Source organism: Magnolia sinica, chromosome 5 (assembly GCF_029962835.1).
Source record: "Magnolia sinica isolate HGM2019 chromosome 5, MsV1, whole genome shotgun sequence".
Classification (NCBI taxonomy): Eukaryota; Viridiplantae; Streptophyta; class Magnoliopsida; order Magnoliales; family Magnoliaceae; genus Magnolia; species Magnolia sinica.
This window is the reverse complement of record NC_080577.1, coordinates 99,829,892-99,856,948: the sequence shown is the minus strand read 5'-3', so window position 1 is coordinate 99,856,948 and position 27,057 is coordinate 99,829,892. Positions and strand designations below refer to the sequence as shown.

General features: G+C 36.4%; 1 protein-coding gene across 7 annotated transcripts in view; it reads left to right on the top strand.

The window, feature by feature from the left end:
* Positions 1–27,057, top strand: part of LOC131246422 (uncharacterized) — a 48,804-nt gene extending 21,747 nt beyond the window's left edge. For 4 of the 7 annotated variants that reach the window (XM_058246533.1, XM_058246537.1, XM_058246535.1 and 1 more), the window contains exons 4-7: positions 1,283–1,384; positions 11,318–11,425; positions 21,877–21,931; positions 26,976–27,057. In XM_058246533.1, the coding sequence (XP_058102516.1) occupies positions 1,283–1,384; positions 11,318–11,425; positions 21,877–21,931; positions 26,976–27,017 (307 nt within the window). In that variant the 3' untranslated portion in view covers positions 27,018–27,057. Of the gene's footprint in view, positions 1–1,282; positions 1,385–11,317; positions 11,426–16,660; positions 16,908–21,876; positions 21,932–26,975 lie in introns of all 7 variants that reach the window. The other 3 variants (XR_009171366.1, XR_009171367.1, XM_058246534.1) reach the window with 3 other exon arrangements.

Sequence of the window (27,057 nt, the reverse complement as noted above, 5' to 3'; positions counted from 1 at the left end):
ATCAGTGTTTTAAATAGCGGTAGCGTGTTGCGTAGCGTTCAACCCTCACAATACTTATATTTTTTAATTATATATATATATATATATATATATATATATATATATATATATATATATATATATATAAAAGCTACACAATACTTATATTTTTTAATTATATATATATATAGGGTAAATATTAAATAGTAAGAAAAAAGCAAAATATATAAATGTCACATCCACCCCTTCGCGCACCTCAGTGGGCCCCACGTGGGCCATACCACAGAAAAGAAATGAAAAAAAGTATAAAGAACAAAAAAAGACGGTAACTGGCATTTAAAAGGGAAAAAATGAGAAAAAAACTCAAAATACCAAACTCAAAATACCAAGTTATTTTCATTGTACATCGAAAAAAATTCAAAAAAAAAAGGAACGAGCGTACCTATTTTTGTCTCAAGATGAGATTGAATCAATGAAAACTGCAAAAGTTGAAGTTCCACAGCCGATCGCAACCGGAATAGGGGAAATCCGATTTCTCCGTCATTTCTTCTCCATTGTTGATGAAACTGCATCAAATGGAGCTCCTTGTAGTCTCCAACAATCGGCCAAAGAAGCCCCTTGGAAGGGCTTTTCGATCGCAAGATTGAAGAGTAGGGAGAGGAGCAGCGTTGGTTTGCTCGGTTTGCGTCTGGAAGCCCTTTCGAATAGGGTTTTTTTTTTTTTATAAATTAACTTAAGTGCTTGCTTGTGGTGTGAGTTCACCACTGTTTAATACAGTGAAAAAACAAAAAACAAAAAAAATAGAACAGGTAGTGCGCGCTACCTGTGCTACACGCTACACGTCCGTAGCGTACGCTACGACCCCTGTAGCGTGTGCTACAGGGGATATACGCTATTTGCTGCGCTACGTAGCGATTTTGCTACGCTACACTACGTAGCGTACGCTACTGCTACGCTACGCACGCTACTCACAACACTGGTTTTTATATTGTTGGTAATGAGTTTCACATTTCTGGGTAGTTTGGTCTTTCGAATTGTATTATCTTAGTCTTATGAACATTTTAATAGCATGGTTAAAAAAGAGGGTTTCTACCCTAATCTTTCTTCTTCCTCTCTCCTTTTCTCCTTCTCGTTCTCCTTTAATTTCTACTGGTTAGCATGTTCCTCACCACTATGTGACACATTATTTATATACCCACCAACGTGAATTGTGTTATCAGATAATTCCTTCGTAGTTTATTGTAGGGTACTAATATGTATGGATGCCTAGTTGTTACTTGACTCCTACTTCCACTTGTCGTAGCTCAGATTTGAAAAGGAACATTGAGAATTTGGAGAGGAATGGGGTGACCTCTCTGCGTACATTGGTGAATCTTGGTTCTGAAGTGTATATGCATGCTGATGTGTGAGTACATGCTATCTTTTTCCTTCCAGGCATTTTCCATTGTTTTATTTTTTTCTTTCTTTGAGTAAACATGACTTCAACAAAATTCAAAGAATGTTAATTCTGCTGACTATGTGGCATTGTCTGTTAATACATATTTCTTTTCACTGTTTCGTGCAGTTGAAGCTTTACCAGTTTTTTGTTGTAGTTATATACTCTTTGCAATGTTCACATTCTTATAGAAGGCATCTATATATTGTGAATGGTTGTCTAACTTTGGTTATTCTGAGTTTACTGCATTATTCTGCACAGTTGGTGTGTTCCTTGGCTCTGAAAGCAGAACATCTCCACATGAAAATCTAGCAATTGTTTGATATTATTCACTTGCGTCACTAGTTGAGTACAAAACTAAAGATTTTAAGACAAAATATGACTTTTATGTATTCTGTTACTTTTAAGTAATCAAGAGTAGATAAAGAGGCCATTTAATTGACAGTACTCGGTAGTAACATTGGTCTTCTCTATGGCCTTTGATTATGTTCTCTCTGCATCCATTAATAGATCCATCGATTAAGCAGAGAATAATTCTTCTTTGTGAGCTATTGTTCTTATCGGATGGGTTTAAGCCCATACTTCTGTGGTAGTCACTCATTGTTTCAATATTGAGGTCTGTGGTTCAATAACAGCTCACACCTCCCAGAAAAAGAGGTTCTTGTCAAGTAGTAAACTTGCTTTGCTTACATTGTCTGCGACATCCTCTTCAGCTATTGATTTTCTTTCAATCTTCCTTTAGGCTTACAATCACTATGTTTACTGAGATATCTGCTATTTGAATGTGTATATAAGGCAGCCGCTCAACATGCTACCACATGGGTCCACTTCGTAGTGTTTAAGAGATAAAAGGTGTCCATTAGGTGATTTTGTTTAAGCTGCCCATTTGTTTTGAAGACTGACCTATCCAAGAAGTGGACTGGCCTTATTTTTGGGCTAGGGCATCTACAAGTTAGGGCCTTCTTCATGAACACCTTGGATGTTTGACAAATGCCAGGAGATGCATGTTCTGGCATGTAGAAAACTGCATGATACACATGCAGTTGATTTACAGACCGCTGTATTTCTTTGCTTAATAAACAAGGGATTCAACAAAACATGGAAATCTTGGCATGGTTGGTAGGAGATTAAAAGAAAGAAATAATGGTGAAGGGAAGAGAAGAAGAGTAGAGTAGATGAGAAGGGAGAGAGTTTGAGAGAATGAGTGTTGTGTGTCTCTTGCCCTGACACCAACACTCTTATTACAATAAAGGTACAGAGTTCTGTCGGAACATGAGGGATGGTGCACATGCACTAATACAACAGGCAAACAAGAAACATACACACACATGCCAAATGCTAACACACACACACACACACACACACACACACACACACACACATAAAATCTCCACGTGGTTAACATCTAGGCACCCTACTTCGAAACTTTAGGGACTGTTTGGCTGACGCCTGTAAATCATTAATTCCCATTTCTTCGGTTCTTTGTGTGTGTGTGTGTGTGTGTGTGCATGCATATATATATATATATAAAATCTCCACCTGGTTAACATCTAGGCACCCTACTTCGAAACTCTAGGGACTGTTTGGCTGACGCCTGTAAATCATTAATTCCCATTTCTTCAGTTCTTTGATGGAATGCGAGGAATATCCAGCTCTTTGGTTGCCATTTTTGTATTAGCCTAGGCTTTTTTTTTTTTTTTTTGAGACTTAAAACCACTCTTATGTAAATTAACAGGAAGTATATTTTACTTCTGTTTTAATCATTTAAAACCCTTCCCTTTATGGTAGCCTCTCCTCATGAGTCTCTCTTCTCAATGTACACACATGTTGTGTATGTGGGGCTGATTAGTTGCTGATCTAGATTGTTGACGGATGCTAATGAATGGCATTTTTAAGATACCCAAAAATTGGGCTAGTCCATTCTTCATATCCCATTCTTCAGATGGGCTGCAAGGTTTGAAAAACCGTGCAAAGCTTTTTCACCTGTTCATTTGTTTCGTAACTGTATCTGACTCTGATCTAACAAGCGGACAGATACGAATTTTGTGAAAATGAATTTCCATAGTCAGCCCCACTTTGACCTGGTGGACTGTTCGGATCTTGTATTTGTGTGCTGTGATGGTACACATGGTGGCCTGTAACGTTTTCCATATCATTGTCACGTAATGCATCGCACCTTTGGGAAATGGGGATACATTGGTTATCGCATGTGATATAATTTATTGTTTTTGTTGGGAAACATTGGGAAATTGGTCAAAATTTTCAATGAAACTTCAGGTATATTTAAAAAAGACACCAATACACACTTAGAAATAAAAAAATCACAGACAACAAGTGCACACAACAGGTTTCCTTTATGTAGGGTTCTAATCTATACGTTGTCTGACTGAACTGATGCAAATATATTAAAACTCAATTCTTAAAATTTATAAATGTAAGAAGACATGTATGGAAACACAAGCAATACATTCAAGAGCAAAAGAAGAAGTAAAAAAATTAGAAATATACCTGTGAATTTTGAAAATTTTAAATTATTTTTCGAAAATCCCCTAATTGCCAAGAATGTGTAGATTGGGTTATATACATGTTTAATTTCATGTTTGAACACTAAGATTGCAACTAATTTGGAAAAAAATTGGAGAAATTTCAAAAATTTCCAAATTTCCGCAACTTAGCCCATTTCCCCCAAAATCTCGAAATCGAAGTTCTAAATCCATAAATTTTTTTCGATGATCACAGGTTGTCTCCGCCCCTTAAGATGAGACTATTCCTTACAGATGCAGGCAATCACCCGCCAACCACGTGCATCAGATAATCCACGGGGAGGGAATCCAAATCCATAAATTTTCGTGCAAAACAACACTAGTTAAAAAAATAATGAAAAAAAAAAAAACGAATCAAAACTTGAAAATGCACATCTTTTAGAATCCGGCCCCAGGCTTTTGATTGCAATTTTGGAGGAATATGCATCATTTGACACTAGGAAGTTTTTGTTTTTGAAAAAAATATCAAAATTTGAGGATTTTCCAGACAGAACAACACTGGTTTCCTTTTATCCCTTTCGAGGTCACACTCGGTATTGATATATCACACGATACATTAAGAATTTATAAAGGAGTGTGGATATATCGCAAGATATTGACAATATATCGCTATATCGTGCAATATATTGTACGATACCATCAAAAATGGATATTAAAGATGGGTTTCGTATCTCCTAGCTGGGATAACTGATATATCATAGGATATATAGGTGATAGCGTAAGATAACGAAAACACCGGTGGCCTGTACAAGGGCTGCCATTTCACATGTTTTGGGTATTGGTATATGGGTAGGATTCTACTTGTGTGTAATGTCAACAGGTGAATAATAGTTCTTGATATTACAACTGCGTTTGGAAGGAATTGTATGAAGCTCAACAAGCCTCTAGTTAAAGATGGTAATGCATGGCCAACATCTTTACCCAATCTAAACCATTCTAATGACCTCTTGATGGATTATACTGCATAAGTAACATGAGAAAGGGTCATATTAATTGTGTAATTGGTGGCCATCAAATCAAGGGAAGTATAGTGATAATAGTCAATGGTGGCTATGTTTGTGAGTGTAGATCCCATAGTTTGTGAAAAGATGTGAGAGAGAGGGTTAGGGCTAGACGTCGCCACCTCCCTTGCTTTTATTCTCTTGAAGTTTAAAAACCCAAAATACCAAAAATGTCCCTCACTACAAATTGAGGGAGGGAGGGATAAGATAGACCTTATAAGTGTACAGTCCAAATGACAATCATCTAGGTGGGTCTTATACAACTCACACGTTCATAACTTCAACATTCCCCCTTAAGGTAGAGCATTTATATAATTTATCCTCAACTTGGAAAAGATACATTCAAACTGATTTATCCCGAGAGCTTTAGTAAATACATCAGCTAGCTGATTTTGAGATTGACATATGACATAGAGATTTTACTACTTGAGACTTGTATGAAATGGCATTCGACCTCAATATGCTTTGTTCTTTCATGAAAAACTGGGTTGCTTGCAATATGAATGGCCACCTGATTATCATAGGACTACTACATTGGGGTATTTGCTGCAAACTCCATTTCGTTTAGTGGCTTCTTTAACCAAACTAACTCATACGTGGTGCGAGCCATGTTGTCAAATGCGATTGCATATGCGCATATATGTGATGGGATTGCATATGCCATCATGGCATATGAGATTGGAACATGTATGTGACACATACTTATATATGCGATCGCATAATGGCCCAATGGTCAAAAATATGACCGTTGGGACTTAATGCTTTTTTATTCTTTTGCAAATTCAGCCACTTTTGCCTATAAATAGGCACTAAAATCCCCCTTCATTTTCACTATTCTCCACTCTAAAGTTTACAATCTCTCACTCTCTCTCTCTCTCTCTCTCTCTCTCTCTCGTACTTTAATTTCTCCACAAGACTACAAGTCTTTCAAGTTTCAAGGCTTCAAGTTTCTCATTATTTATTACATTTACTTTTCATTTGCCATCCAAGATCAATATTCAAGAATACCACCAAGCTTCAAGTTCAAACTTTGAATTTGAAGTTGAAAGTTGAAGTGTTCAAGATCAAGATTCAACAAGAATACCATCATTCAAGATCATTTAATTTCTTCTCCAGTTCTTCCTATTTCTTTCATATAGTTTCATTCCTTATTCAATTCATTTATTCTTGTTCTTATCCTCTTATTTGTTGTTCATTCATTAATTCGTCCTCACCTCTCTCTCTCTCTCTCTCACACACACACATTCTCTCATTCATTCTCTCTCTCTCTCTTTCTCTTACATTCTTTCATTCATTCTCTTATTCTCTCTCTTACATTCTCTCATCCATTTTCTCTTTTTCTCTCTCTTACATTCTCTCATCCATTTTCTCTCGTACATTGCATTCTCTCTCATAGTCTCATACTGTCCTAGTTCCATTAATTCTTTCTTACTTTCTCTTTCAAGTTTGATTTTTTTTTTTTTTTTTAATTTTTTTATTTCAAGACTCAAGAGAGGAGTCAAATTACAACTTAGTTGCAAGTAAACATCATTACTACAAGCTACAAGTGTATGGGTGTACAAGCAAGCCTACAAAGTACAAACTACAAGCTATAAGTGTACAAGTGAACAAGACTACAAGTATAACACAAGTTCAAGATTCAAAAAGCTTAGAACTCTCTCTCTCTCTCTCTCTCTCTCTCTTACAAGTGTAAGTGTATTATATTTCTACTCTCTATCTAGTCTCTACAAGTGTAAGTGTATTTTATTTCTACTCTCTATCTAGTCTCTACAAGTGTAAGTGTGTAACTCTCTCTACTCTCTATAAGTGTACGTGTGTAACTCTCTCTAGTCTCAACAAGTGTACAAGATCATGCCTTCTTCCCAATCTTCTTTGAAACCCTAGTTGAATGACCTAGGTTGGAAGTACGGGGACTATTGTGTGCTACCGAAAGGACTCACATAGTGTGTGAGCTATGCAGATTTGTAAGTGCCGGTAGTATTGCACAACACAAGCAATACCTTGCACATACACCGGGATAAAATGCAAGAGCATGTCCTAATATTACTCCAGAATCTGAAAAGAAATCATGTAGTCCAAGGACAAACAATAAAAAAGAAAACATGATAGTGCCATACTAAGAGGAGTACACGGAACAACCTAATCCTACCCCCCTAACTTGGTCATCCATAAGTGGATAGGTGGTCTAGACCACACCTCGAGAATGCGGTCGACCAATGGGGTAAGGATAAAGGACCTGCACAAACCACTTTGGAAAATTGATACAAGTAAAATGATAGGAAAACCATGATTCAATATATCACTAAGTAATTGTACTAAGCCATTGTTGCTTTCAACACAGTTAAGTTGAAAAGCTTCAAGGTTATGGTGGAAGGAATATGTCAATTTGTACCTGGGCCCAAGCCTCCTTTATATCATGAAGTGGGGGAAACATGCATCAAAACTAAGGTTGATTGGACTAGAAGCTTCATAGCCAAATATAAAGAATCATGGAAAACCTATGGTTGTACTCTTATGGCTGACGGATGGACTGGCAAATCCGGTTGGACTCCGATAAACTTTCTAGCGCATTGTCCAACTAGGATAATATTTTTGAAGTCCATGGATGCATCGGCTCATTACCACGTGACCGATTATTTGTTTAAATTATTAGATAGTGTAGTTGAGGAAGAAGGAGAGGAGTATGTTGTCCAAGTTATCATAGACAACACAACCTCATATATAACTGCCAATGGCCTTCTTATGGTGAAGAGACCATTTATTTAGACCCTTGGTGTGGTAAATTGTATAGCCAAACGTAGAAGCTTTGTAGTGTCGCTTGATTGGAATAATATGCCTTAGTCAAAGTAGGTTGAGGGGAAGCTAGTCCAACAAGCCATCGTTTCACAATCTTTTTGGACACAGGTGCTAAAGGTGTTAAATTCTTGAAACCCTTAGTGATTGTGTTGTGATTGGTGGGCGGAGATAAGAAGCTACCAATGAGTAACATTTATGATGCGATGGACAACGCTAGAAACAAATCACGGGTCACTTTAACTATAAAGAGCGTGATTACAGGCCCATTTAGATAATTATCGTTAAGAGATGGGGTAGCCAAATGTCATCTTCCTTGTATTCAACAGCCTACATCTTTAATCTGACCGTATTCTTTGCTTCTACTGATTAAATAGAGGCAAAAGCGATGCATATGGTTGGCTTTCTTGGTGTTTTGGAAAGAATGGTTCTAGATAAAGAAGAACATGGTAAGATTTCGGCTATACTGAACTTCTAAATGAGGAGTGTGGGTATTTTCTCAAGAGAGATAGTCATCAGGCATAGGACTATGAAATTGCTAAGTATGAACGTCTTAGGGAATTGGTTTGAATTACTTTGAAATAATTTCTTACAATGCTCAAAGTCTAACATACTTAAATTGTTACTTAAACTGACTGGTGGGTTCCTATGGAGTGAACCCGAACATAAATGATCCAACACTAAAGAAGCTGGCTATGAAGATTCTTTGATCCACTTGTTCTACTAGCGGCTGCGGACGCAACTGGAGTATGTTCGAGTTAGTAAGTTTGATAATTCACTCCTTAATGATGATTTTAGCCTTAAATGTTAGGGAGTTAAATGTAATGGTTATCGCGACGCTAATACACTTTCACACAAAAAAGGAATCGTTTTAAACAAAAGAAGCTCAATGACTTGGTCTTGTCCAATACAGCCAGAAGCTGCGAGAATGATTCTAGGCTAGGTGAGAAAAGCCTGGTTTCTATGATCTTATCTGCCAAGATGATTTTTTTTTTTTTAAAAGACACAGGGTGTCCCCACCTCTTTTTTGAAGTGAGACTAATCCCTGCGGATACACGCAATCACCCACAACCACATGTATCGGGTAAAGCCAAGGAGGGGAATCGAACCCTCACCTATAGGGAGCAAACCTATGGTGCATACCATTCATCCAATCCTCGTTGGGTTCTGCCAAGATGATTTTGTTGTAGTGAGTGACTCGTAGAGATAGAGGGCCCAATCTTTGCAGGCAAGGACCTAACATGGGCCCAAGTCGAAGATGCTGCATTCGGATAAGCATATGGAGAAAGTTCTTCCACTGGAAGGCGGAGAAGAGGGCGAGTAGTAGCAGTCAGGTAGTGGACGAGATTGAGGAGATAGAAGAAGAAGATGATCAAGATCAACCATTGGATGTTGATGAAATACTAGTGCGAATCGATGATGAAGAAACATAGGAAGATGAAGTATATGTTGAAGAAGGAGACGACTTTGTTGTTGATGGTGGTGTTCAGATGTCACAATGGCGACTGGATCAATGTATATAACATTAGTGTATTACTATATAAGTAGCCTATGTTAGTATGTTTATTTTTTATATTTTATTAGTTGTGTGCGTGTGTATGTTTTGGTAAATTGTATTTGTATATTAAGTTGTAAGTTGTAAGTTGCAACCTGAAAATTATTTCAAGTTATCAAGTTACCCATTTATCAATACAATTTCTATGTTCGAAGTTTTCAATAATTAATTCTCTCTTAACGTAGCTTGTTAATTGTTCTATTAAAATTTATGTAAATATAATATAAGTAATTAAATATATAATTTAATGAAATACTCAAACTACAATGAATAAGTAAAATAAGTTATCCAATCACCTAGGCAAGTTTTCCCTTTTTTTAGATTATTATTATTAAAAAAGAAGCGATTATGCGATTGCATATGCGAACAATATATGCTGATCACATGCAATCGCATATGCGATTTAACAACAATAGGTGTGAGCCATTGCTTGATTCTCAGCTTCAATGTTAGACTGTGCAACCATGCTCTTCTTGTCAAAATCATATTTCTACACCCTTAGTCAATGCTCTTTGATGTATTTTTAGGTTATTGTCATTACTTGTATCTCTACTATTTATTACAAGAATTGCCGGGGCAAACAAAAAAAAGAAGAAAAAAAAGAAAAAAGAAAAAAAAAGGAAAAATAGAAAGCAACCATTGAAACCGTTTGAACCATGCAATGTAAAAGTACATGAAAATAAAAATAATTGTTAAGAAATTAAGAGCATTTGGGTAATTAGGGCGAAGCTCTATCTTAAATCATACCAAATGAGGAGGTTTGCCATAATGCATTCCAACATATTGTATAGGATACATCAAGATGGGAGTTGTTGGATCTGGATCATGTTTGATGATATAGACTATTGATCTAATGAAATACACAATTGATGGTGGTTGGCTTGATAATCTTCAATTTTGGTAGATCCTAAACTTTCAATTAATGCATCACATAACAATGGTTAATGAGATTGTCATCTTCAAAGGAAAAGAGTTAAATGATCAAAGGGTTGAAATATTCCAATTTGAGAGTTATTTTTAGTATCCTTGATCCATTTTGAGACCTATCATATAAACTGTTTGGATCATTCAAACATGATTCCATATCCAGTACCTACAGTCCCAAGATATCCTGTATAACAATACATAGTATAATAGCATATATATCCTTTGGGGTTTTGTCCTTGCAAAGAACTTCTATTTAGGCCATCTGGTTAGAAAATTGCTCTTCTTGCTGCCCTTTGGGCCATCTGGCTAGAAAGAAACAATCGTTGTTTTGATGATAAAAAAGGATCAGCCCTTGGGGTTCTTTGTAAAGTTTTCCAGTTTATGAAGGGGTGAGCTCCTTGAGCTTTTGTGCGAAGGGTTTTGATAGCCGTGGGGCTATCCTGTTTTCTTTGGTTGTTTTTAGTTCCTAGGTTTTGCCTTGCCCCTGTTTTTCTTTTTTGCCTATTGCCTAATAAAATTCCTCATCTTTCAAAAAAAGAATTTCTATTTAGTGAAAATTCATGACACCATTACAACAATAATTGATGATCAGCCATAGAATTACTATTTTCCAAATGCTTTAACAGCAAATTTAGAGGTTAAAGACTAAACAACTTAGTTTTCAGCAAGTTAGGTTGACAAACAACATTTTCACCAAAGAATTGTCCCTTGTGTCAGGATGATAGACTCCTTGTCTCCCTTTTTCCCGGTATTATTCACATTCATATCGGTTCAGATTTGCTTTTTATCATATTGTTTTTTGCCCTGCTGATATGCCCTCCAATATGATATTTGAAACCTTGATTATACACCAATGATCTGTCTATGAGTTTCTCCTATATTATTATCTTTCCTGATTACATGGACAACTTTTTTGCATCTTCTTCCAAAATCTCTGCATCATTTCTATGTAATAAAATATTTTATATCTCTAATGATTTCATGCTCGTGATAAACTAATGAAGTTTTCCTCATTTCGTGGCACGTGAGTGGATATGAAAGTTACTTTTGTTCTTATAGTTTTCTTTTTCCCGTATGCCCACAGGCCAGATACGCGCCATATATTTCTTGATATTGGACTGGGTTTTCATGTGGAGCTTACTTGGACTGAAGCTTTGGAGTTCATATCAGTAAAGGAAGCAAGATTATCCAGGTATTAGTGTCCTTATCTCCTCGTGTTTTTAGCTTGATCTGAAGTTATTGTATTTTACCCTTGAGAATTTTTTTCTTATGCTTGATGGAATGGCAGGATTGCTAGCATGCAGAGAGATACATCCATTAGTTTCTAATTGCTAAATGTATTCTAGTTCGCTATTGGCAGATGATTCCTTTTCTTCGAAGTCACAGTGAATGTCACATCTGTGGAACTTTTGTTTTTCGTTTCATTATTTGACCCTTTTCCAATTGTTTATTATCTGGATGCACAGGAAGCTGAATCAACATCATTGATAAATTGTTCTGAAACTTCTTTTTGCTCAAACAAATTATTTTTCTTAAGTTGACCTAATAGATATGTAAAGATATCTAGCAGTATAAATATAATCGTTGTCTACAAACATCCTATTATATGGAGCAAGGAAGCAAGACTCACAATCAAAACAAATCTTCATCAGACAGTACCTACATCTGCACCAAATGATCCTCTCTGTTTTTTTTTTCCCCCTCTATTCCTCAAATGGAAATTGAGCAACTGTCATTTCTTTACAATGGGGCTTCTATCTTTCTTTTCTTTTTCATTGAATTAGCATCTCTTTTTTGGAAGGTGTTTGTCTTGTGCCTCGGACTAGGTTTGGTTGCTGTTTTGGTATAGTAGCTGGCCTTGTAAGCATCAATTCTTTTAGTTCATGGAGTTCAACATCATCATCAGAACAACTGCTCCATCATCATCATATAACCTTTTTTCTGGATCTTTGGAGCCGGCTTCATGTCAATCATTCCTAAGGTCCTATGCTCGATAAGTGGACAAGCCTTCATTTGCCTTCATGGCAGTTATATCAATGTGAAGTAAAATAGCTCTCTCTTTGTTTATTGATGTAGCTTGGATCTTGTGTTAGGAGAGAGAGACAACCCTCTAGAAATTGTTAGAATTCTAGATTTAGTAGAGATTCCTCCAAGATGTTATTAGAATTCCAGATATTAGAGAATCAAAGTGTCCCTAGCTCAGTGGATCAATCATGTTTTATAAGGAGAAAGTTGTAAACCAACAAAAATCAAAATACCATGGAGGATCTTGTAAATGAAGAAAACTTGTATATCAGATATATGTTGGGTTGTCAAAGATCATGCTAAATATACTAAATATTCTATTTTAAATAATTCTTACACAGTACCAAAGCAGTGTTGACATCTATGTGTGAATGCACGTGTGTGACCATATGGCCTTACCCAAAATAGAAAAGTTCCCACTCTCCCCCATAATAAGAGGGAGAGTGCATGAAGGAATCGGTCATGTAGAGGACCGATTAAGCAGGGATCTGGCATTTGAAAAACCCAAAAACTACTGAAGGATCTAGGCTATAAATATTGATAGCCATGGGTGAGATGATATAATAATAATAGAGTAGAATCCTTATAGACAGAGAGATCAAGAGAATTATCTAATATTGGGGAGATTCATTGTTACTGTCGATCCAAAGCCTAACGACATTAAAAAAAAATAAAAATGGAATAGCTGCACACTATGCATCAACATGTAAGAAGGTTCTTTTGAAAAACCCAAAAACAACTTGAGAATCCAAGCCATAAAATATAAATAAAGATAGCCATGGCTGAGGTGATATAACAATAATAGAGAAAGATCCTTACAGAGAAAAGAGATAAAGAGAATTATCTGATTAGTGGAGATCGATTTCCACCAGTGATCTCAAGTGATGTAGAGCTGGTCGCGGACACTTTCATGGGCAAGATGGATAAAAAAGCCCGGTCGACGATAGAAGTGATCCGGACCGTCAGAACTTAAAACGGATGTATCTCGCAAACCGGAATGAGCTATCGGACGTACCATATATGATTTTGGGGTAGGACGAGCTACTTTAGCCACCCGACCCCGCTACGCCGGGTTGCCCACGCCGAATTTGCGAAATACCATCAGATTGACTGTCGAAATCTTGTTTTAATTTCTTTTTACTATTTATAGTCAGTTTTATTTTGGTTATAACTCTTCATCCGTTGGGCTTAAGGAGTTGCGTCCAACATGAAAAGTGCTTAGAATAATTAGGAGTATAGCATGGTTGAGCCAAATAGGACACTTACTATTTTTGGCCGAAAACCATGAGGTCTGGTGGAAATCACGACTGTCTATGAATAGTAAATTTACTATTTATAGTAAGTCGCGATTTTTAGGAGTTTTAGTTACAGTATGATTCCAAAACTTCTCCCTAGGGTTTGTAGCGTTATTTAAAGAGTTGTAATCTCGTTTTTCATCATCAATAAAATTATTTCGAATTTTCTAGAAATTATTATTATTATTATTATTTTTCTTATTTTCCTCGTGGATTCGAGGTATCTCTGTGAGGAGTCCAGAGAAGTTCTGTGGATTTAGAACAGTTATCCCTCGAGGAAGATGGTGCTCGACCTCAACACATCCTTCCTTGGTCATTGAGCCTAACGACATTTTTCTTTATTTGGAACAACTTTGCGCTACGTATTAGTAGACAAGAAGGTTGTTCATTAGTATCAAAGCACTAGATTGATCGTTGTTGCCTTATTTTTTGTTGTTAGAACATCATTTACAGAAGAGATAAGATACATCGGTGTTGTATATTCAATCAACATGAGCACAACATTGCCTGAAGTTGTAATTCTCGTTGCCAATTATCTCCACTGATCTCCATTAACGGCGTATTGTTGAAAATCAACATCCACCTTTATGTCGACAGTCAAGTACCGTTGCCTCTTCCAATCTTCGGTTTCGTCTCCCTTTGCTACTAACGGCTATCGGCCGAACGTCGTCGAGAGCCAAGAGGCAAAAAGCCCTCTGCCATTGACGTAATTCCTCCCCTTCCACCAGAGATAAGTAAACCCCCCTCATCTCTCCTTTGTTTCTTTTTTTTTTTTTTTCCCGTAAAGAAAAGGTAAAAAAATTAAGCAATGATTTGTTGTGGCTGATCGGCGACACGTGTTATCGATGCATAGTTCTGTCCAAATCGTTGCAGTCAATGTAGACACCTCAAACTTCCAAAAGAAGAAAAAGAAATTGACATCCCAAAACAAGTTAGTCGGATACCCATTCAAACTCTCTTACTCAAAATTTCCTTTCGATAACATATATATATATATATATATATATATATCCCTCGAACCCCAATGCCATTCGTTGTCCATGATTGAATTAGGGTCGTTCTAAACCCCTGCATTGATAACGCTTCTTCGTGCTGTCATTGGCACCATCACCATTGAACTACCCTTTTGTCAATGACCTAAACGGGAGTTGAGAGGGCTTAAAATCTCATTGTAGAAAATCCTCATTAAAGATTGCCATCTCTGAAAATCCGTCCCTGTCGGAATCTACTTGAAGCATCAACAATAGCCATCCATAGTCCCGCCACCGCACTAGGTCTGGCACTGTAGCACTGTAAAGAATCCACTCCCTCTGATTTCTCCAGCAAGAAGAGGGGCAAAAACCCTCTCCCTTCTGTTTTTTTTAATCTAGTGAAGGAGATGGTTTCTTTTAAATTTTTTTTAAAAAAAAAAAAAAAAACTACGCCCGACTATCTCCTTTGCTTTTTGAAATTGGTTTGTATGTTGCTCCCAATTTGCCATTGCTAAATCTCGGATGAAGCAAGACTGCCACTGTTGCATTTTTCTGGAGCTCTTTGGATGATGCTATTGTGTGAATTATTGTTGACAATTGAGAAGATTTTGGTCAAAATTTTTGATTGAATTTCAAGGTTGCGTTCGAAACCCTCACTGAGAGGCCTCCAGTTCCTTATCTGTTTTGAGTAAGGGGTTAAAACCCCCTTCAACAAGGGCACGATATAGTGGTCTGAGGGTAAAGATTACTGTGGTGTGCCTCGGAGTTCGGTAGTTTGAGGTGCACGGCAGTTTGGTACTTCTTTTTTAAAAGAAAAGGGGAAAATAAAATAGAAAAATGGAGGGGAAGAGGGATGTGTCGAGCACATGACCTCTTCTAAGCACAATAGGTGCACTACCAGTGGGCTATTTTTAGAATCTTTAAACAGCTGCATAATCAGTTGTTTTTAACCTGACCGTGAATGACACATCTCTAGCTTCATTTACAAAAGATCTTATCTATTAATCACACTTTGTTCACATGGTCATCAACCAAGATACAGTTGCTTATCTTCTTAAGTATGTATGTGTGGAAAGTGGAAGCAAGCCCTTGTCAGCATTGTTCATAAAGATCAGGCCTAGCTAATTAGGCTCATTACGATAAAAGGGCCCAATGAAATCTACTCCAAGCCGACGATTAATGCGCATCGGGCACAATAAGTACTCTGGATTATTGCTATATCAATGGGATTTTTTTAGAGATATTCGCAGGTTTGGGTCAGTCTATTCCAACTCATTCCCTTTTATTAGTTATAAATGACATCAAGAGCTATGAATACTGAGTTGAGCAAAACAGAGCAATTCAATGGAATGAACTTTACCATGTGGAAAAGGAGAATTAGACATTCTTTTCTAGCACAAAGTTGATTATGTGCTTGAATCTCAAATGCCAGTTGAGCCAGCATCAACTGTGACAGCTGCAGGAAGGCACATGTATGATCGATTCCTAAAAGATGATAAGTTGGCCAGGTCCATGAGGCTGGCCTGTATGGACCCAGAATTGGAAATTATCTATGAAGCCTATCAGATTGCCAAACAAATGTTTGATGCAATCACACAAGTGTATGAGAACGCGTGAGATTCATACACCCAAATAATAGTGGAACAATTCAACTCCGTTAAGATGAAGGAATCAAATTCAGTGATCAATCACGTGCACAAGATGATGGTGATTGTAAAAGAGCTGGCGGCACTTGGAAATCCAATCCCAGACAGGATGCAAGTTTCCACGTACTTGCACAACATATCAGATTTGTGGGAACTGACATTAGTGGCTATAAATATGTCAGGCAGGATAGTCACTTTGCAGGAACTTCCCATGTTGCCATCTGTAGAAGTTCAATGATGGGAAAAGAAGTGATCTACGTTCTCCGTCTGAAAAACCATGCGTCCCTAGTCCTGTCAAGAGAGGCTTCAAACCCACTAATAACAACAAAAAGGGTCACTTTAATAAGAAAAGAAAAGTTAAATGTTATAATTGTGGAATACTGGGATATTGCATAACTGATTGTCGTTCTAAAAATAATAATTCAAAAAATAATGGTCCAAGGGACTTGGTGTTTTGTCTCGGAATCTCTACTTGCGGATTGTGATGCAGATGCCTGGTGGATAGATTCAACCTCATCCAGACCCATTGCAAAGTCAAGGGGGTATTTTATTGACCTAAAAGAGCTAAAATTAGGTGATCCTGAGGTATACATGGAAAATAATGCACACAACGATATTGCAGGCATCAGAACTGTGAGAAATCTAGTTCCAGGCTAGATGAATCTGCTCCAAACAATATATTATATGCTCTGATAATTGCCATGACTTGGTGAAAAAGGTTATGCAGTTTGCTTTAGGTCAGGAATGGTATCTGTTGGGAGAATTCTATTTCAGGCATTGGGTATTTTTGGATAATATTGTCATCTCTTGGTTGCATTGAAAGTAATGGATAATTGGTAGATCTGGTGTTGAAACTGAATATTGTGCATGTTTAGCCCTTTTGATCAGCTTTTGCACACTAAATATTTTAATGGGGTTTTGTCATTGCTTCATATTCACTTTATTGTGATATGAAAATTCTCTCAATATACCTCGAAGCATATATTTCATTCAATACATGAAAGTTGATCATCATGAGACAAATATATCAAAAAATTATTGTGGTTTTATGCTAGGGAGGTTTACATTGAAGCTATTTTTCTACTTAGACAATTCATGGAGACTTATAGAGAGTTAATTCAATGGTTGTTGGGAAAGAAAGGAGTTTTAAGGGGATATATTGACATGATTACGGATATATACGAAGGAGTAGCAACAAATGTGAGGACCACTAGTGGAGAGATAATTGAGTTCCCAATTACTATAAGCTTACATCAGGGGTAGGCATTGAGCCTGTACCTTTTCACTATAGTTATGGACGAGTTAACGAGGCATTTGCAGGAAGAGATTCCTTGGTGTACATTGTTTCCAGATGACATAATCTAGAGGGTTTAAAATTAGTTGGACTATAGTTGAGCATATGGAGTGCAATTTCAGTAACAATAAGAGTGGGAACCAGGGTATTCCATAATGGTTATGATAATGATCTCTTCCCCCCCGAAAAAAAAAGGTTCAACACCACAACATACCGTTATGGGGCTATTACGGGCTGTTTTTCTGTTAAAAAAACGACCTTTATGTGACAACTACCATCGTTACCATTACGTAATGACCATTACAGCTGTTATGTAACCTTTTTGGAATACCTTGGTGGGAACGAGGAATTAGTTAAGATTGCGAACCAAGAAGTTTCCCAAAATGACCACTTTCGATATCTCGGGTCAACAATTCATGAGAGGGATTAAGGAGGATGTTGTGTATAGACCCCAAGCAGGGTGGAAGAAATGGAGATGTGCCTTTGAAGTTTATGTCATTGTCTTGTAACATTTAATCTGAAAGGGAAATTTTATGTGATGGCTATAAGAACAAGCGTGCTTTATGGGACAAATGTTGGGCAATTAAGTAACATGTTGGGTAAATTTTCTATTTTTATTATTAAAAAAAAGTACCATGTTGGGTCCTTACTCATGCCTCGGTGGTAGACTCACAAGAGTTTTAACACGAGGTCATGGGTTTGAGTACCCGTTGTGGTGAAATCCCATTGTGGTGTGAGTGCATGGGTGTGTGTGGGGTGTGAGTTCGTGTGTAAAAAAAATAATAATAACAACATGTTCATAGGATTAGTCCAGTTGAAATGAGGATGTTGAGATGGATGAGTGGCAAGACAATGATAGAATTAGAAATGAATGCATTCAAGGGAATTTTGTAGCAACACAATAGGTAGACCTATATGGTTTGGTCTTGTGCAATGGAGACTAAGAATTTTGCCCATGGATATGAGTATTGGTATCGGTAGGCGTATCGGTTATGGCAAAAAAAATGATATGGTACGGCGTTGTGTATCAATATCAGCCCCATATTAGAACATATTAGACATAAAATTTTTTTATCTAAAAGAATATGGAAAAATATTAGAAAAATAGGAAAATGACATGTCCAAGGATCTAACTACGTGTGCGTGTGCGTGTGTTGGGTTGACTTACTGTAAGTTGTGACGTGGTTTCTTTTGGGTATAAGTTGTTGATATATGTTATAAATTGATATGATATATTATTAATACAATTATCTATCAACTATTGGAATATGAAAAGATTCAAAATAATGACATTCAACTAAACACATGAACTACACAAAATAACTAACATTCAATTTAAAAAAACAATAAAATAAATACAATGATAACATACAACTTTAATAAGAAAAAAGTTTTTTTAAAAAAAACAAAAAATGGTAAAAACAGAAAAGAGGTGAAAATGAATTTATTCATCTAACATTTCATTGACGTCCATTTCCCAAATTGATTTTTGAAAAAAAATTACAAAATTATGAAAATGGCCGAAAATACGTGAGAAAACAAAATTACAGCTCTTAGATGGTAGATCTATCTCCAAACAACATAGATCTATGTTCAAATAACAATAAATTTTCATTTCACCAATATGATTTTTCAAGAAAATAAAAAAATTAAAAAGTGCCAAAAAAAGGTGAAAATATGTTAAAAATGAAATTGCAGTCATAGAAAATGTAAATCTATATTAAAAAACTTAGTTCTATATTTAAGCAACATAAAATTGTAATTCCTCCTAAGAAATTTAGGGAAGAAAAAAAAATCATAAAAAGTGTAATAAAGGCCAAAATTGGCTTGAAAATACAAAATAAATTAAAATCTAATGGAAAAAAAAATATTTACCTAGATCTATCATTTATTTCATTTCCTTAAACTTATTTTTGAAAGAAAAAACCAGAAAATGCCAATTGAAGGCCCTAAAATGTTTAAAAAAAAAAAAAAAAACACGTTGCATAAAGTTTTTTTTTATTATAAAATTTTTGGGGCAATGCATCTGTGAAATCTATAGATCTATAGTATTAAAACACTTTCAGGCATGACCACAACAATTAGTTTAGAAAAGTTTAAAATAAAAAAAAATGTTTGGAAATTTAAAAAATATTGAAGTAAATCGAAAAAATAAAAAAAATGCAAAAATCCCCAAATCAAACACATAGTATTAAAACACTCTTCAGGCATGACTACAACAATTAGTTTAGAAAAGTTTAAAATAAAAAAAAGTTTGAAAATTAAAAAAATATTGAAGTAAATCGAAAAAATAAAAAAAAAATGCAAAAATCCCCAAATCAAACACATATCAAGCATGATTTTTGATTGATTTGGGTTAAGGCCTTGATTTGACATGATTGCAACAAGAATTAAAAAAAAAACATTTTTTGTTTGTAAATTTTTTTTTACATTATTTTTTTTTTCTCAAATTGGGCACTGGGCCTTTGATCTGTCAATTCAATGAAAAAAAAAAACACGTGTTTTGATCTTCAAAACAGTTGTAGATTTGGTGGAAAATGTGCCTATAAAACCATCCCTAGCTTAAAGAAATTTGAACGAGATGCAAGAAAGGGAAAAATGTGAAAACGGGAGCCAGCTAGGGCCTTTTAAGTCCATATTGATCTGACTGATACGCGTATGATTTATTAGTGCCGATATAGGCTGTATTGGATTGATACAATATTTTTTAAAAAAGATGGGCCAATATGGACCTGGCATGTATCGTACCCTACCGATATAGATATGATACGACCGTATTGACCGATACGATACCGACATGTAGATCCATGAATGCGCTAGTTAGAAGGAGTAAATTGGTACAATTGAGGCTCTAAAAGGGCATGGGGAAGGCTTAAAAGGATGTGGGTGGAGGCAATGTTTTAAATATCGATGACATCAGCCGATATATCCCACAATATATCTTATATCCCGCCAGTGTGATACAAAATGTATAGGTAGTGCCAATATATTCCACATTTTCAATTTTTGATCCTTTTTTTTTTGGTTGTTGAAATTATGTTAAATCAGTGTCAAATGGTTACAAATCTATTGATTCTTCATGTTTTGCATGAAAAAACATGGAGTTGGAGCTTTGATTTCGATCTCTTAAATACTCCATGTTCTCCATTTTTTTTTTCTTGAAAATTTCCTTCAACTAGCTGTCAATTGAGACTAATTTTGAAGTCTTTAGGAGTGTCTGATGAAATGATCATCACCTATAATCTAACTGTTATGCATTCAATTTGAATATAGTTGCATTAGTTCAGTCGAACAACTCATATCTTAGGACCCTATACAAAGGAAACCTATTATGTACACTTCTTTTTTGAGATGTTATGATTTAAAGGCGTGTATTAAGGTCTTTTTTAAGAACCCTTGAAGTTTCATTGAAAAATTCAACCATTTTCCCTATGTTTCCCCATGTTTCCCAAAAAGTGCGATAAATTGCCTGATACAAACGATATATCTCGTGCGATAACCGATACGTATCTGTATCCCAAGGATGCAATACGTAACACGATACCGATATTTTGAACACTGGGTGGAGGTAGTAAAAAAAGATTTGAAGACTTACAGTCTAACTGAAGTTATGGCCCTTGATAGAGCGGAATGGCATTAAAAGGATTTATAATTTCATATATTTCAGCATTATGAATCAACTGGCTGATATCTTTAGTATGGGCATTAGATTGAGTGGAATGGCTGAAAAGGATTCATGTAGCCAACCCCAATTAATAGGGATAAGGTTTAGATGATGATGACGATGACGATGAGCATATATTTTAGAGCACCAAAGTTTTTGGTCCAGGCTCCTGTTTCTCCCTTGGAGGAGCACATAGCTTGAGGCAGTGTATAGAATGAGAATTTTGTTTTTACTGATGTAGAAAGGGGTTTTATAGATATTTTTAGGAGCCATCCTATTTTCAAATGTTGAAAAGGATTAAATATTCATGGGAGTAATGGGAAATAATCCACATATAGAATCTGAAATATCTTAGAGAACTGCAATCCCTAATACAAATGTGAATCTGGTAAGTGAGATAAAAAGTTGTACATGAAAGATATGTTGGGTTGTCAAATACCATATAAAAAAATTGGGAAATAATCCATATATAGAATCTGAAATATTTTAGAGATTTGCAATCCTAATGCAATTGCGAGTCATGTAAGTGAGATAAAATGTTGTATGAATGATATGTTAGTCAAATATCATATTAAAAAAATACCGTATATACGAGTGCATCCAAGAAGGAGAATAGACACTCCTGATTTCTCACATTCTATCTCATGCTATCACTGTTAATAGAAAGTTCTATAAAAATGCTTGCAAAAAGAGCTCAACTTCTCAATTTGAATTGTTGGCGGACATCATCTTTACTGTTATTCTATAGGCAGGTAGAGGAGTATACACATCTAATTGCAAGCATTAAAGCTCAAATCAAGCTGGTAAGTTTATAACTCATTTTTATTACTTATTTCTCTTATATGTTGCATTGGTAAATTTGTTTGTTATCTCAATTTTTCATAATTTGATCTAGTGTTGTTGTAAGCTCTAAGAGTCCTCAATTCATTATCATGTCTTTTAACTTCATTGGCAATGTGTATCCATCATCATCATCATAATAATCTAAGCCTTATTCCATCTATTTGGGGCCGTCTACATGAATTCCTTTCTGCCATTCCACTCTATCAAGGGCCATAACTTCGGTTAGACCATAGGCCATCGATCCTTTCTTCCTACCTCCACCCATGACCTTATGGGCATTCTCCTTACCCTTTTAGAGCCTTGAACTTGTACCAACTCACTTCTAACAGGTGCACTTCTTGGTCTCCATTGCACATGACAAAACCATCTAAGTCTAATTTCCATTGGCAATGTCTATGAGTAAAGGAATGCTTAGATCCATACTCTGTGGCACTTGAGAACTAATCTTACTATCATGAAATACAGCCATGTAAATTAGCAATAGAGAAAGGTTTCTTTATTTATCTTGGGGAGCTATGCAGACTTACCATCAAAATAAAAATAGGCGAACTGATATTATAGTGTTATTACGAATAATGCTAATGATAATAGCACTTACTGGGGCAATATAATGTAACCACCGCCACATTGTCTTGATCATCTGACCCTACACATCTTTATATGGGTACTTTAGATGTTATGAGGCTCGGCTTGGCCATTTAAGTGCAAGTAAGCTTTTATGCTTGGAATGACATTTGACTGCTGTCTTTAACATAGCAGTAATGGCATTGTAACTATCACCACCATCTACGTCGGCTTCTATCTTACGAATAGTATGGGTGTTTCATTGAGCCATGGAATTATTGATTATCATAGAGTCAAATGACACTGACCTGTGCTTCAAATATGTTAATAAGAGTAACGCCAATTATAAACTGCATAATGTACCACATAATAGAGACTACAATGCTAATAAGAGTAACGCCAATAGAGACTACAATGCTAATAGAGACCACAATGCTAATAAGAGTAATGCCAATTATAAACTGCATAATGTACCACATAAGAGCATTTTGGCTATATTGAACTCACGAGTTCATTCAGAAATGACAATAAGTATTAGCATGTCTTCCTGGAATGTCATTTGAGTGCTTATTACTGAGAACATGTTATATGCATCATTAGTGTCCACCCAATATTGTTTACGATTACAATGGTAGAGCTGAGATGTTCGAGTGAACATTTTTAGCCAAAAAAGAAGAAGCAACATAACTGTTAATTATAACTATCATGTTTGAGTATCAACTATCAATATAGGTCACCTGAAATTTAAGATGAAAAAGCATGGTGTTCAACTCCTCTTTCCCTATTTTTTTTCTCACATTCAAGCATTGTATAGACCTTTTTCATCAACCTGTTCAAAGTTATAGAAGCCGTAACCTCCCACAAAGCAATTTCAAAGAAACTTCCTTCACTTTCTCATGTCATAGAAAAGCACTGGAGAAAGGCTCCCATTAAACACCCCAACTCCTCTCTGTACAAGGCAATTTGAGTTTTGATTGTGTTCTTAGTAAGGATCTTGAAAGTGTCAATTGGCAGTGCTGGATTTATGTGCCCTGGAAAGCCATTGATGATCAGGATTGTGGCTTTTGATGACCACCTATGTTTGGAATATGTTACTAATGTCATATTTAATGAGTGGCGAACTTCAACTGTTTTATTATCATAAGGGCTAAAGAGAGGGATTCCTTTGTACGCCCATGGGGAAGTTGATAATGGATGCAATGGCCACTTGGCCATGGGGGAGTTGTGGTCCATGATTCTCAAGTAACTAAATATTTACAATGACTTCAGCAGGTTTTGGCTACCTTTGATCACCCTATGTGATGGGAATGAACGACGAGTTGGGATGGGCAGTTTCCACTATCGGTATTTGTGCTTATGACTTACCCCACATGGGAGTGTAAGTTTTCATCATGTTTGCTGGGTTCTTGTGTTTAGGTCTGATTGACTGCTTGCATTGGAGGATGTATCAAGTCTTTCAGTCAGAAGGCCCATCATGCCCGGATTGTATTATGTAATAGCTTTGTCTAACCCTTTGACTTGAGGATATGTAGGATTTCGAGATCCTAGTGTTCTGTTCTTTGGTTCACCTTGTGAGGTGACAATTGTGACTGACATATGGTTGTGGTTGTGTGCATGCATTTTGGATGCGATTGAAACCACATGCTAGAGCTGCAACTTGGGGTTTGGGTCAACCCAAAAACCAATTGACTCGACCCGACTCTGGGTTGGGTTGCCAAGGTCCTCGAGTTGGGTTTGGGTTGAAAAATACCAACTCGATTTGAAGGTGGGTTGGGTTTGGGTTAAGCAAATTCGGGTTGGGTCGGGAATAATCAAATGTATTTGGGTCAGGTTGGGTTGGGTCGAGTATAGAGGTCTTTGGGTTGGTCACCTTGAGTTGTAATTCGGGTTGGGTTGCGAGTTGGGTCCTCTTGAGGTCGGGTTGGGCTCAGGTTGACCCTCAACCCTGGCCCAACCCAACCCATTTGAGTTGCACCCCTAGCCCACACTAAGATACAATACATTCTATTTTCCACTAAAATATTAATAAGTAGTTTTTTTTTTTTTTGTTAATGCTCTGTTAGATTTTGCCATTTTTAACCAAGTAAATGATTTTAGTGAAATAATATGAGCAACAATATTAAGTCAGTTTTTTTTTTTTTTTTTTTTTGCTATTTTTATCTTTATATTTACTCTTTTCCTTATTTTTCCTACTATTTTAGTTAAAAATATAGAATAACGTGTAGCTTAGCCTCACACCTCAAAGAGGGGTGAACACTATGCTACATGCTATTGCTATGCTACCCACTATTCGTCATTTAAGGCACTGATCATCAGCTGTTGCTGCAACTCCAGCCATAGCATTTTTATTGACATCAATCCTTAGATGTGACACCTTGAAGCATGTCGGAATGCCTTGAAGATTTTTTAGCTAGACCATGAAAGCCCCATATGTAATAATAGTATCATCAATGAACTGAAGATGGGAAATCAACAACTCCGGAGAACCTATGACAAAAACCATTATGAGATTTAACTTAACAACCTTTCACTGGTATCATTCACCACAATAAAAAACATCAGGGGTGATAGGCTTCCCTTTGATGCAAGCCCCTAAAGCTGGGCAAGAAGCTGTAAGGAAAACCATTCAACAAGGATTGAGAAGAAAGCTGGAGAAATGTATCTTTTGATCCAATTTATCCATCTATTCCTCCAACCGATTATCTGAAGAGAGTAGAGCATGAAATCCCAAACCCACATGGTTGCAAGCATTTTACATATCAATCTTACAAATGATTTTAGCCTCTCTAAGTTTTTTTTCTAGAGTTGTTGCAATTCATTAGCCATGAGGATTCTATACAAAACCCGTCTAACGTTCACAAATGTGCTTTGAAAAGAGGAGATAGTTTGGCCCATGACCTCCCTTAAACAAAGAGAGACATTTTATGAGGATTTACACAATCAGGTAATAAGGAATCTGTCCATTTTTCACATATTCAGGTAATAAGGAATATGTCCATTTTTCACATAACGGGGTACTCCTGATTCTTATACCACGTAAATCGACCACCACACAAAGAAGGATCAGTCAATCTATTGAAAGCAACAAAATTTGCAAATTTATGCATCGATGTGGTAGTTTTATTCTACCCAACTTCTCATGAGGGAATTTAGTGTAGAGGGTGCGTGATAGAAAAGGGAAGGGTCACCATCTTCTTCCTCTAAGATAATACTTGAATAGCTCTTTGATAGCTTTCCAACAATGGTTCCCCTTTTGTGACATAAACATGGCATAGCACTCACGTGATTACTATGAAGAAGTGAATCTACTCTGTAATTTGAATAAATGGTCACAAAGTTATGGCCATTGGAAGTTATAGTGTGTTTAGGTCATTTTTACGCCAGATAGAACTTTTTGTTTTGATTTCTTTCCCTTTTGAATGTCCATAAAATTGTTTAGAATAGGACCTACATCAGTCCCCTTCACTTGAAAAGAACTCGTCCTCAAGTTTATGATGATACTAATCCATGACGACCTGCGCCTCTATAGTGCGTCTTCTTTGGCTTTCGTAGCAACTGATTGTGAAGGCCTTCAACATTGGATCGGACTTTCATTTACAGTATGGAGCTTTTGAAACATCATCTCAAATAATTGTTTCTTTGCAATCCTTCGCATCTGGGGTGTAGGCTTCCACTCCTTTAACAACAACGGGTATGGATATCCAGAGTGTTGATTGTGGCTTCGTTAGTTTCTCTTGATCAGGGTCCGTTGGCCACAGTATTGGCATTGTTACTACTAGCCTTTGATTTGTACATTTTGGTCATCGTTTAAAAGGTGAAATGGCGCCGATCTTCATAAAGTTTGCTAAGATAATCCTGAAAGTATCATCTCCTTGGCTATCCAGTCGTTCATAACCATTAATGCTTTCTGTTGAGTCATTCATCAACTGATGTTCTGATTCAATTGAACCATCTGATAGGTTCCTGGGCTTGATATTTCTTTCTAGCTTGATTGCTACTAGTCCTTTCTACCTCTTCACTGATCATGATCTGATGCGGGCACACTGTCCAAGGAGCAAGAAAACTGAGAATGATGATAGATAACCTTCTCCTTGGCACAGGAGATGGAGGTGAATTTTCTCACCCTCCTGTGGTAGTAATTATAGCATGAGCATCATAATCATCATCGCCATCCAAATCGTGTATCATGCACATAGAGTTGGTAGGATCATGAGTTTATTCAGCCCATGGAAGTACAGATGAGATTGTGTTTGGGTTGAAATTGATCTTACATGTTCTTTTTTCTTGCATCATGCATGTAGTTAAATTAATAGCACACAAACTTAGTGATAGCATCACCATCACCATCATCTCTCTGCTGTGAGAGTAAGGAATGTCTTGTGTTTGGCTAAATTTCAAGCATTTCTTTATTTTATAATGACAACAAATTTGTATTTGCAGGTGTGTGAAGGTATTCGGGAGCTACTTGAAATTCCTGCCTAGTGATACCACATAATCTTCAATTTAGCTTATAAGATTCTTT